Source organism: Ailuropoda melanoleuca, chromosome 8 (assembly GCF_002007445.2).
Source record: "Ailuropoda melanoleuca isolate Jingjing chromosome 8, ASM200744v2, whole genome shotgun sequence".
Classification (NCBI taxonomy): Eukaryota; Metazoa; Chordata; class Mammalia; order Carnivora; family Ursidae; genus Ailuropoda; species Ailuropoda melanoleuca.
Genome location: NC_048225.1, coordinates 70,217,630 through 70,229,068, shown reverse-complemented (window position 1 = coordinate 70,229,068; position 11,439 = coordinate 70,217,630). Strand labels below are relative to the sequence as shown.

At 39.5% G+C, this 11,439-nt stretch overlaps 2 protein-coding genes across 3 annotated transcripts in view; one reads left to right on the top strand and one right to left on the bottom strand.

Annotated features, from left to right (window-relative positions):
* The window catches only part of KMO (kynurenine 3-monooxygenase), a 50,574-nt gene extending 44,479 nt beyond the window's left edge, over positions 1 to 6,095 (top strand). Inside the window, 4 exon segments of the mRNA XM_002918459.4 lie at positions 3,916 to 4,017; positions 4,114 to 4,173; positions 5,759 to 5,896; positions 5,899 to 6,095. Coding sequence (XP_002918505.3) covers positions 3,916 to 4,017; positions 4,114 to 4,173; positions 5,759 to 5,896; positions 5,899 to 5,961 — 363 coding nt within the window. The 3' untranslated portion in view covers positions 5,962 to 6,095.
* A 610-nt stretch (positions 6,096 to 6,705) lies between these two features.
* The window catches only part of OPN3 (opsin 3), a 42,947-nt gene continuing 38,213 nt past the window's right edge, over positions 6,706 to 11,439 (bottom strand). Inside the window, exons 4-5 of one of the 2 annotated variants that reach the window (XR_004627234.1) lie at positions 7,188 to 8,699; positions 6,706 to 6,846 (exon numbers count right to left, since the gene is read on the bottom strand). Coding sequence is in view for 1 of the 2 variants with exons in the window: in XM_034666666.1 (XP_034522557.1) it covers positions 8,436 to 8,699 (264 nt within the window). In the remaining variant the exon portion in view is untranslated. Of the gene's footprint in view, positions 6,847 to 7,024; positions 8,700 to 11,439 lie in introns of those variants that run through there. The other variant, XM_034666666.1, reaches the window with a different exon arrangement.

Below are 11,439 nucleotides of genomic sequence, written 5' to 3'. Positions count from 1 at the left end.
CAGTCAAAACTAGAGGCTCTGACGGCCAGGGTCACCGAGGCAGAGGAACGCGTTAGCGAATTGGAGGATGGGTTAGTAGAAGAAAAAACGAAAATAGAAGCTGGTCTTAAAAAAATCCACGCCCACGAATGTAGATTACGGGAGATTACTGACTCTATGAAACGATCCAATGTCAGAATCATCGGCATCCCTGAAGGGGTGGAGAAAAACAGAGGTCTAGAAGAGATATTTGAACAAATTGTAGCTGAAAACTTCCCTAATCTAGCAAGGGAAACAAGCATTCGTGTCCAAGAGGCAGAGAGGACCCCATCCAAGCTCAACCAGGACAAACCTACGCCACGGCATGTCATAGTGCAATTCGCAAATATTAGATCCAAGGATACAGTATTGAAAGCGGCCAGGGCAAAGAAATTTCTCACGTACCAAGGCAAAGGTATCAGGATTACGTCAGACCTGTCTACAGAGACCTGGAATGAGAGAAAGGCTTGGGGGGGCATTTTTAAAGCTCTTTCAGAGAAAAACATGCAGCCAAGGATCCTTTATCCAGCAAAGCTGTCATTCAGAATTGATGGAGAAATAAAGACGTTCCAAAATCGCCAATCATTAACCAATTTCGTAACCACGAAACCAGCCCTACAGGAGATATTAAGGGGGGCTCTATAAAGGTAAAAAGGCCCCAAGAGTGATACAGAGCAGCAAGTCACAACCGATACAAAGACTTTAAAGAGAAATGGCATCATTAAAATCATATCTGTCAATAATCTCTATCAATCTAAATGGCTTAAACTCTCCCATAAAACGCCACAGGGTTGCAGATTGGATAAAAAGACATGACCCATCCATTTGCTGTCTACAAGAGACTCATTTTGAACCCAAAGATGCATTCAGACTTAGAGTAAGGGGATGGAGTACCATCTTCCACGCAAATGGACCTCAAAAGAAAGCTGGAGTAGCAATTCTCATATCAGATAGACTGGATTTTAAACTAGAGGCCATAGAGAGAGATACAGAAGGGCACTATATTATTCTTAAAGGAAGTATTCAACAAGTGGATATGACAATTATTAATATATATGCCCCCAACAGGGGAGCAGCAAGATACACAAGCCAACTCTTAACCAAAATAAAGAGACATATAGATAAGAACACAGTAATAGTAGGGGACCTCAACACCCCACTATCAGAAATAGACAGAACACCCTGGCAAAAACTAAGCAAAGAATCAAAGGCTTTGAATGCCATACTCGACGAGTTGGACCTCATAGATATATATAGAACACTACACCCCAGAACCAAAGAATACTCATTCTATTCAAATGCCCATGGAACATTCTCAAGAATAGATCATGCTCTGGGACACAAAACAGGTCTCAGCCAATACCAAAAGATTGAAATTATCCCCTGCATATTCTCAGACCACAACGCTCTGAAATTGGAACTCAACCACAAGGAAAAACCTGGAAGAAACTCAAACACTTGGAGGCTAAGAACCATCCTGCTCAAGAATGACTCGATAAACCAGGAAATCAAAAAACTATGTATTAATTCTTTAAATGTTTGGTAGAATTCACCTGTGAAGCAATCTAGTCCTACACTTTTGTTTGTGGAGAGTTTTTTGATTTCTGATTCAATTTCATTGCTGGTAATTGGTCTGTTCAAATTTTCTATTTCTTCCTGATTCATTTTGTGATGTTATATGTCTCTAGGCATATGACATAAAATTTTTCATTATATTATTTTATAATCCTTTGTATTCTGTGGTGTCAGCTCTTATTTCTCCCTTTTGTTTCTGATTTTGTTTATTTGGGTCTCCTCTCTCTCTCTTTCTCTCTCTCTCCCTCTCCCTTTGATGAGTCTGACTGAAGATTTATTAATTTTGTTGAAATTTTCATAGAACTAGCTCCTGGTTTCACTGATCTGTTCTATTTTTTTAAATTCTTATTTCATTTATTTTTGCTCTAACCTTTATTATCTCCTTCCACTGGTTTGAAGTTTTGTTGTTCTTTTTTTAGTTCCTTTAGGTTTAAGTTTCAGTTGCTTGAGATTTTTCTTGCTTCTGGAGGTAGGCCTGTATTGCTATAAATTTCCTTCTTAAAACAGCTTTGCTGTATCCCAAAAGATTTTGGACCATTGTGTTTTCATTTTCATTTGTCTCCATGCATTGTCTCTGATTTCTTGGTTGACCCATTCATTATTTAATAGCATGTTATTTAACCTCCATGTATTTATGTTCTTTCTAGACTCTTTCTTGTGGTTGATTTCTAGTTTTATAACATTGTGGTCAGAAAAGAGGTATAGTATGACTTTGATCTTTTTTAATTTATTGAGACTTGTTTTATGCCCTAATGTGTGATCTTTTCTGGAGAATGTTCCATGTGTTTTAGGATGGAATGTTCTAAATATATTTAAATCCATCTGGTCCAATGTGTCATTCAAAGCCACTGTTTCCTTGACGATTTCCTTTGGATGATCGATCCACTGATGTGTGTTGGATGTTAAAGCCCCCTACTACTATTGTATTACTATCGATTACTTCTTTTATATTTGGTATTAGCTTCTTTATGTATTTGGGTCCTCCCATGTTGGTGCATAAATATTTACAATTGCTCTATCTTTTTTTTTTAAGATTTTATTTATTTATTTGACAGAGAGAGAGACAGCCAGTGAGAGAGGGAACACAGCAGGGGAGTGGGAGAGGAAGAAGCATGCTTCCAGTGGAGGAGCCCAATGTGGGGCTCGATCCCAGAATGCCAGGATCACACCCTGAGCCAAAGGCAGTCGCTTTACAACTGAGCCACCCAGGAGCCCCAACAATTGCTCTATCTTCTTATTGGCTTATTCCCTTTATGATTATGTAATGTCCTTCTTTGTCTCTTGTTACAGTCTTTATTTTAAAGTCTATTTTGTCTGATAGAAGTATGCTACTCTGGCTTTCTTTTCAGTTCCATTTGCATTATAAATGTCTTTCCATTCCTTTACTTTCAATTTGCATGTGTCTTTAGGTCTGAAATGAGTATCTTGTACGCAGCATATAGATGGGTCTTACTTTTTGTATCCATTCTGTCACCCTGTGTCTTTAATTGGAACATTTAGCCCATTAACATTCATTGTAATCGTTGATAGGTAGTACTTATTGCCAGTTTGTTGCTTGTTTTATGATTGCTTTGTAGTTCTTTTCTGTTCCTTTCTTCTCTTGCCCCCTTCTCTCATGGTTTGCTGGCTCCTTAGTGGTATATTTGGATTCTTTTCTCTTTATTTTTGCATATCTATTACTGGTTTTTCATTTTTGGTTTACATATAACAAAGAATGCTTATAGAAGTCTATATTAAGTTCATGGTCACCTCAGTTTGAGCCCATTCTAAAAACACTAATTTTTTACTCCTCTCCTTCCATCCCACATTTTAGGTGTATGGGTATATTTACATCCTTTTATTTTGTGAATCCCTTGACTAATTCTATAGATATACTTATTTTTACTGATTTTATGCTTCCTTTTTTCTTACTCTTACTTATGGTCTTTCCTTTCCACTCAGAGTCCCCTTTAACATTTCTTGTAGGGCTGGTTTAGCGTCATTAATTCCTTTAACTTTGTTCCAAACCAGCCAGGAAACAATGGCAATTAGTCATTGGTCCCACAGACTATCCCCAGATCTGGTTGAACAAACCTTTCACTGACATAGAGTTCCCGTGTTGCCCCCAGAGCAAAATAGAGTTCTCTAACAGGTTTTGTGCAATTGCTTAACCTTTTCAAGGTAATGTCTTATACTTTTACTAAACAGGATTGGAAATGACTGTTAAGGAAATAAGAATTTGACTGCTTTGAGTCCAGCTTTGCAGTGAATGGGAATATGTTGTAGTAAAGAAATGAACGTTACTTATTTGAAGTACTCCTTAACGCTCTTACGTTATTGCAGATGCGAGCACATGTCAACTCGAGGTGGTTCATCTTCCAAAAGAACGTGGAGAGATTTCTTCATACTGTTATGCCATCCACCTTTATCCCTCTCTATACCATGGTAAGGTCTGAATTTAAGACATCTTCTCATTTTATTCTTCTGTTTAGCCATTAGCCATTAAAGAATCACAAGAATGCTTTTTAAACTTCCTTTCAGGTCACCTTTTCCAGAATAAGATACCACGAGGCAGTGCTACGCTGGCATTGGCAGAAAAAGGTCAGAACAAATTGAAGTTCATAGAGTTATCATTAGGATTCTTCAGGAAAATTCAGAAATGATGTGACAGACACCAAATGTTTGCTTCCAAATAAAAACTGTCCTGGGTATACAGAGGATAAAGTGCGTAATGAGCAAAGTACAAAAAGGGAGAATGAAAGAGTGAGCAAGCAAGAGGGAGACAGAGAGAGAGAGAGAGAGAGATTCTGAAGGGAAGAAATTAAAAAAAGAAACTGATGCTAGTATTTTTTTTTTAAGATTTTATTTATTTAGAGAGAGAGAGAGCAGAGAGGGAACACAAGCAGGGGGAGTGGGAGAGGAAGAAGCAGGCTCATAGAGGAAGAGCCTGATGTGGGGCTCGATCCCATAACGCCGGGATCACGCCCTGAGCCGAAGGCAGATGCTTAACCGCTGTGCCACCCAGGTGCCCCCTGATGCTAGTATTTCTAAACTTTTTACTTTTAGCAATGTGATTTTTTTTACTTTTATTTAGCAATTGACTTTTGCTTCATGCAATATTCTTACGGGTTTAATTTGTAAAATTGGACAGAACTGAATCACTTATAAAACATAATCTAATTCCAGTGTAATGCCCTAACTTGTTCACTTTGGGCAGTTGATCCAGAGATGGCAGTAAATAGACATTCAGATTCCTGATCTTTGACTTTGGAAATCTAACAACTTTATTCATTCAGCAAATCATTTTATTTAATGTCCAGAGACTGAGCTGGGCATGGTGATGAATAGGCAGCAGCCCCTCTCCTCGTGTAGCTCAGAGGCTGGTGGGCGGACTGACCGCTATGTGGAGAGGCCCAACTGCCTTGGAGGAGAATGGGAGTGGCCAGGGTGGGTGGGGCTCGGTGGGCCTGGAAAGCAGCCCTAATGTGTGAGAATGGCCATAGGTGTAGCTGGAATGGTGAGAAGGACCTCAAGCATTTTGAGTATTATGTTGAGGGAAGCATGGAGACCAATAGAGGCTAATAGACTCAGGTGTGGATTTTAGAAAGAATGCTCTGCTGTGTGGAGCCTGGATTGGAAGGAATCTAGATTTATTCCTACAAAGATGAATAAAATAGGACCCCTGCTCTCAAAGAGCTTAAAGTCTACTAGGGGAAATGCAGTGACAGGCAGGGAGAATGCAGGACACTTAGTGCCACCAAGCCAATCACTCTTCTCATGGAGACTCTGTGCAGGGTCTGAGCATGACTGAATCATTTGTGGCTTCAGCACAGTACTCTTCTAAGATAGCATTTGTAACTCTTTTCCTAAACCCTGTGTGTGTGTGTGTGTGTGTGTGTGTGTGTGTGTATATGGCTATACAAAGGCAGACTAAGAATTCATTATACAGAACACATGGGTTCAGTTATTTCTGGAAGGGAAAGAGGACAGAGACAGAGGAGGGAAGCCCCAAATTGCTGACCTTACCAGCCATTGTAGGTCTTGACCTAGTGGTCATGCAATGAAATTGCTGTCTTAGGTTAAAGAACAAAGACGACATTGTATATTTCTTGGTTGTTCAAGAATGAAGTCTTTTCAGATCTTTATCTCTGGACAAATAAAGTGAGACTTCTTGCTGTTTTTACAGGTGATAAAGAAAGGACTCTTTTTCTTTGGAACACTGATAGCCATTGGTAGTACCTACCCGTGTATGTGCTCCATGTCACTGAGACCCCTGCATTACTTCAGAAGACCATGGGACTGGCTGACTTGCTTCCACAAGACAGGACGTGCTTCCCTGCAAACTCCATGGGGTCACTAGAAAAAATTCCCAATGTCATTAGCAGGTAATATAAAGATTCTGAAGTGGCGAATGGATTTCTTTGTAACTAAAAGTAAGGCTCAAAACCATGTTTCCATCGTCATATTTAATTCACTAGTGAAAAATACATGTCAGCTTCCAATTAAATTCAGTATAGAATTTCTCTGCGTTGTGATATTGGGGGAAAAAACCCAACCCCAAACTACCAGTTTAAGTTGCAAAACACAGCTTTCCCACAACACTACGCATAGGTGTGGTCATTCTAAATATAAAAGTGCAATGACTAAGATCTCTTTCACTTCTCAAAAAGTAAAGCACCAGAGGCCTCAAGGCAGACACCAATCACATCTTCTCTTTCAAGGACATAGTTAAGGTCACAATAGGACTGACTTGTAACACCCAGGACTAAAAACTATGATTTGCCTAACATGTTAAGTATACTTTTGATCACCTGGATGGAACTCATGCAACGTAGAGAGCTCAGTGTCACTTACTAAAACTGGAAGTACAAATGAGGAATTTGGGGCACTGTAGAGAGTTACAAAATGAACTAATTTTACTACGCAGTGTTCAAAGGTCAGTATTACCTTTTGAAGATTAAAAAAGGGGGAGCTATTAATGCCATGCTAAGTGAAGAATAAGAAGAGTTTTATTTACAAATTAAACATCGATATATACAACAGAGTGGAAAGGAAATAAGGGAAGACAGTTTTCATAGAAATTATTCCATTTGAGACTCTCAAGAAGCAGTTTACTAACCAGTGATAAACTTGATTTTGAAAAGTTCTTTTGGTGAAAACATTTCCTTTGGTTCTTCCTTCTTCAGTAGACCAACTGAAACACTCAGAAGTCTTTCAAACATGGTTAATCATGAAGACGCTACACCAGTAGGACCGGCATCTAAGAAATAAAATCTAGGCAATAAAATAAAATGATTGTTTCTGTTTTTAGATAGTCAAAGAAATCCTTGAGTTCTAATGAGCTGTGTTCAGTCTAAACAATGACTTGTGGGAAAATGGTATCTTCACTAACACTGACCAATGATTACCCAGTAGACTGAAAAGCAAAAAAGATTGAATAATACAGTTTATGAGTACAGTTTTACACTTACTTTCATCCCCTTCAAATGTAGGTTTCATTTTTTGCTTGAAACTCCTTTTCTAAACCCAAAACTCTTGGCAAGATTGTGGCAAATTGCCAAGAAGGAAAGATAATCTTGCCAAGATTATGTTTGAAACGAAACAGATGGAAATACCTATCTGCCGTCAACACTTCCTTTCCGTGTACATCTTCTGCTAATGCATGATTCTCTAGCCTCCAAGATGACTTTGAAATTCACCACCTTTTCTTTGCTGGGTTGCTTTTTAATATTCATTCCTTTCGGACCTTAGCAGCACCTTCATCTTGAAGCTCCTTTTTATCATACCGCAAATACAGCAAATCTTTTATTTCAGAGGAAGCCAGGGTGCTGATTTTCTTTTTCACCCTGGAATTGTCTCTTTGATAAATTTGGTCAAACATAGGATGTGACAGTGGTTAGGATCCAACACTACAGAAAATTTGAGATTTCCTAGTGATTCCACACATGCATGATACAAAGCTATTTTTACAGCTATTTTTGAGCTGTGAATACAGTTAAGTATTTTTGAGAAACAAGTATTATGTGCTTTGGAAAATAGTGTCACTTAAAAATATATATTTGAAATGAAAATTTCCAACATGTTAGAAGTTGATGGTGCCAGATGCCCATCTTGTGCCATAAGTGGTTTCTCGTTATAGAAAAAGCACCCATTGAATTAAAACAATCGTCTTGCCCAGTTGCTTCCAGAGGCCAGAAAACATATGGGCAATTCAGATTTCCTGCTGAGCCACAAAAGTTCTGTTGCTATTGTGGGAGCCCAGGGCAGGCTGCCCCAAAATATGCCACAATTTTGAATTAAACTTACTTAAGAATCAGCAAGTGCAAAAAGGACAGTCTGACCTTCCTTTCCCCCGCCGAAAGCAGAAAATCTCTCGTGTGAAAAGTACCTCCCTAAACCAGGGGTAGAGAGACAGCTGTATCATCAAAGAATTGAGGGCTGAAAAACCTACGTAAACATATCTCGTTACTTTTACTAAATTACTACTCAGCCCAAATCCTGTTTGGAATTATTTACCGATTGAGGCTCCCAAACATGAGCTTTCTTGTCCTGTCAATTCCTACGGATTCATGTCTCTTTGTCTAAAATGTATGAAAGCTGCATGCCTTGCTCATTTCTTTGGGTCTCGTTTTTATTATTGGACCTCCATGCACAAAGAATTGAACTTTTGGGTTTTTTTCTCCTGTTAATCTGCCTCATGTCAATTTTATTCCTACATCAGGCAGAAGAAACTTTTAAGGCAGAGGAAAGGTTTTCCTCCCCAAAATATTACACAGAATGGGGATTCCAAAACGGTCCTTATAATGGAAGTTTAGAAGTGGTTTCCAGTATAAGGCCTCATCTTTCATTACCATTACGCCTTCCTATAAAGGACGAACTTGGATTACATCAACCTTTGACACACTGCTTTTGTCACTGTCATCGACTGACAGTGACTCATCACTGGTGATGATAAAAATGATGGAAGAAGAATTAAAAGTCACTTTTTTCTTTGGCCTGTCCCCATCTTTTTGTGACATCACAATGGGTCTGATCTGCATTTCACTCCCACTGGCTGGTAGGTCCTTAGCAGGTCTCTGGCATCTCAGCAGTCGGAAACATAGCAGTTGCAAAAGGGATCTTCGGAACTGGGCAGAGAGAAAATAAAGTTGAATATCAAGTAAAAATTTGGCCCTTAATCTGGATTAACATTCAATAAAATTAGTTGAGTTTAATTTTGGTTGCTCTTTTTTGTTAGCTGGGGTGGGTGTGGGGTTGGGTAGCAATGCTCATGTGTACCTAAATAATCCTGGAGTTTTATGTTTTTTATTATTATAATTCTCATTAACAGAATCATATAGGACTGTTACAATACCTTATAATCTCCATGGATCCACATTGCACGCGCCTTCTATGAGGGCGGCTAAATCTGTTTCTTTAAGGAATTTGAACACTAATTCATTCCACAAATACTCAGGGAGCCCTACGAGGTGACCGCCACTGTGCTACACTTTGGGGATGCTGTGGGCAGCAAAGACTGACAAGGCCCTTTCTGCAGAGTTTACAGTTGGCTGTGCTCACTGATGTTCCTTTGGTTACGTAAAGAATTGTTTTCTATCAACATTACAAACCATTTGGAGGAAAGTACGACAGCAGAGTGTGCTGGTGTTCACCAGTACCCATGACCCTCCCCTGTCCTGGGCACGACACTGAACCAGAGTTCTCAGCTCCCTCTCAGGGACTGCTCCCTGCTGTCCCTCCTACAAGCCCTCAGAGGTCAAGTCTGAAGATGATAACATCACAACGTGAAGGAACCTAAATTCCTACAGAACCTCAGGGGACAGAGCCCCCCACCCTCCAGCAAATGCGGCGGACTGTGGACCAGGATCTAAATGAGCAAACCCTTGGAGCACCTGGGTGACTCTGCCAGTTGGGCTTCTGACTCCTGGCTTTGGCTCGGGCTCTGATCTCAGGGCCTTGACATCAAGCCCTGTGGGGGGCTCTGCACTCAGCAGGGAGTCTGCTCTAGATTCATTCCCTCTGCCCCTCCCCCCACTCATGCTCTCCTGCGTGCTCTCTTTCCCTCTCTAAAATAAATAAATAAATCTTTTTAAAAAAATCAGAAAAACCTTTTTCTTGTTAATGCGCTGAAACGGTTTGAAGTTGTTAAAATAGTCAGTCTATCATGACCAATAAAGCATATAAATAAGAAGTTAATTTAACTTTTATCTCCTTTGTTCAGAGCAAAATAAAAGTTTAATACAGGGCTTTCCCAGATCAGGAAATAGCAATGAAAAATATAATAGCCAGCTACATTGATTTGTCTCTTTAAACCTCGCTTATATACAAGTTAGCACTGAGTTACACCCACATTTAAAAATATTTGCTTGAGACCATTCATCATATTAGTGTTTGCTATATCAGGTTAAGTGCTAAAGATACATTATTATACGGGTTAAAGTTTGCCGAAATATGTTCTCCCATGTAAATGGTAACCTCCGTGAGGATAAGGACCATTGGTTTATTTGTTTGTTTTTGTTTGTTAGTTTATTGTGTCTTTTAGACTTCCTGTTTAAAGTGTGCTCCTGAGAAACAGAATCTTGGGCACCCGGGCATACCAAATCTGAATATGCACTTTTTTTTTTTTTTAACAGTCTCTTTTGGTGTGTGTATGCACATTAAAGTTCTGAAGGAACTGACATATGGCCCACTGGCCCAGAGAAAGAACACACAAAAAACCTGTTCAGTAATATATTTTAACTGTAATTATCTGCCTGTTGTGGTAGTTCTTAAAGTATGGGGGCCTTACCCTTCCTCAGAAAATCGTTATAAACTATCTTGTTAGAAAAATTCACGCGTGCATATTCTTAAAAAGTTTTGTGACTAATTTCAGGGGTTCTCATGGCTCTCCTGAAGCCATTCAAGTAATTCTCAGATTTTAGGAACTCCAACTTAAAATTCTCAGAGTTTAAGTAAATAAATGAAGGCATCATGAAAGAGAAAGGAAGACCATCAGTGAATAGAGATCGAAGCCGTATGAAAGTAAGAAGAGGGATATTAGGAGTGAACATTGTAAGATTAATTGAAAAAATGCTCTCCTCTTCCGAACCATGGAGCACTAGTAGCCAGAGTAGTTATCATTGCCCGTTATTAGTGTGACCTGTTACTTTAAAATTCCAGTGGAGGCGCTCCTGGGTGGCCCAGTCCGTGGAGCGCCTGCCTCTGGGTCTGGCTCAGGCGTGATCTCAGGGTTGTGAGACTGAGCCTCGAGTTGGGCTCGACACTCAGAGGGCAGAGTCTGCTCGAGGTCTCCCTCCCTCTCCTCTGCCCCTCCCTCTCCCTTGTGTTCTCTCTCTCACTCGCTCTCTCAAATAAATAAATAAATAAATATTTAGAACATAAAAATAAAAAAAAATCCCAGTGGAATAATTAGCCATTATTTATAACTTAGATTCTCTGATCTTTAAGCTCTGTAACTTAGAGGCTTCGTTTCATATTTCACAGCAATCATAAAGGGGGCTCTCATAGTCATGACTGACAATCATCAAGTCAAAACCTTTCTACCACAAAAACAGATAATAAGCTTCCCATTAGCTCTAGAGGACTTTCTGGAGCCAAATTAATTTGAGCTACACAGTGGTCGCAGCATGTGAATAATGGTTCCTGTAACCCTAAGTGGGGAGCCGTGAGCAGGGACTTCGGTATTCAAGCAAACCAGATTAGAATCCGGGCACCAGCAATTCCTGGACAGGGCAAGTCATTCAGCTCTTTTGAACTTGTGTTATCATTCGTAAATAAAGTAAGAAATCATATTAGTGCCTATCTCTTGGTGTTTTGAAAGATGATGGGTATAACCTCCACGGTACAGTAAGAATTTTAAGTAAATCA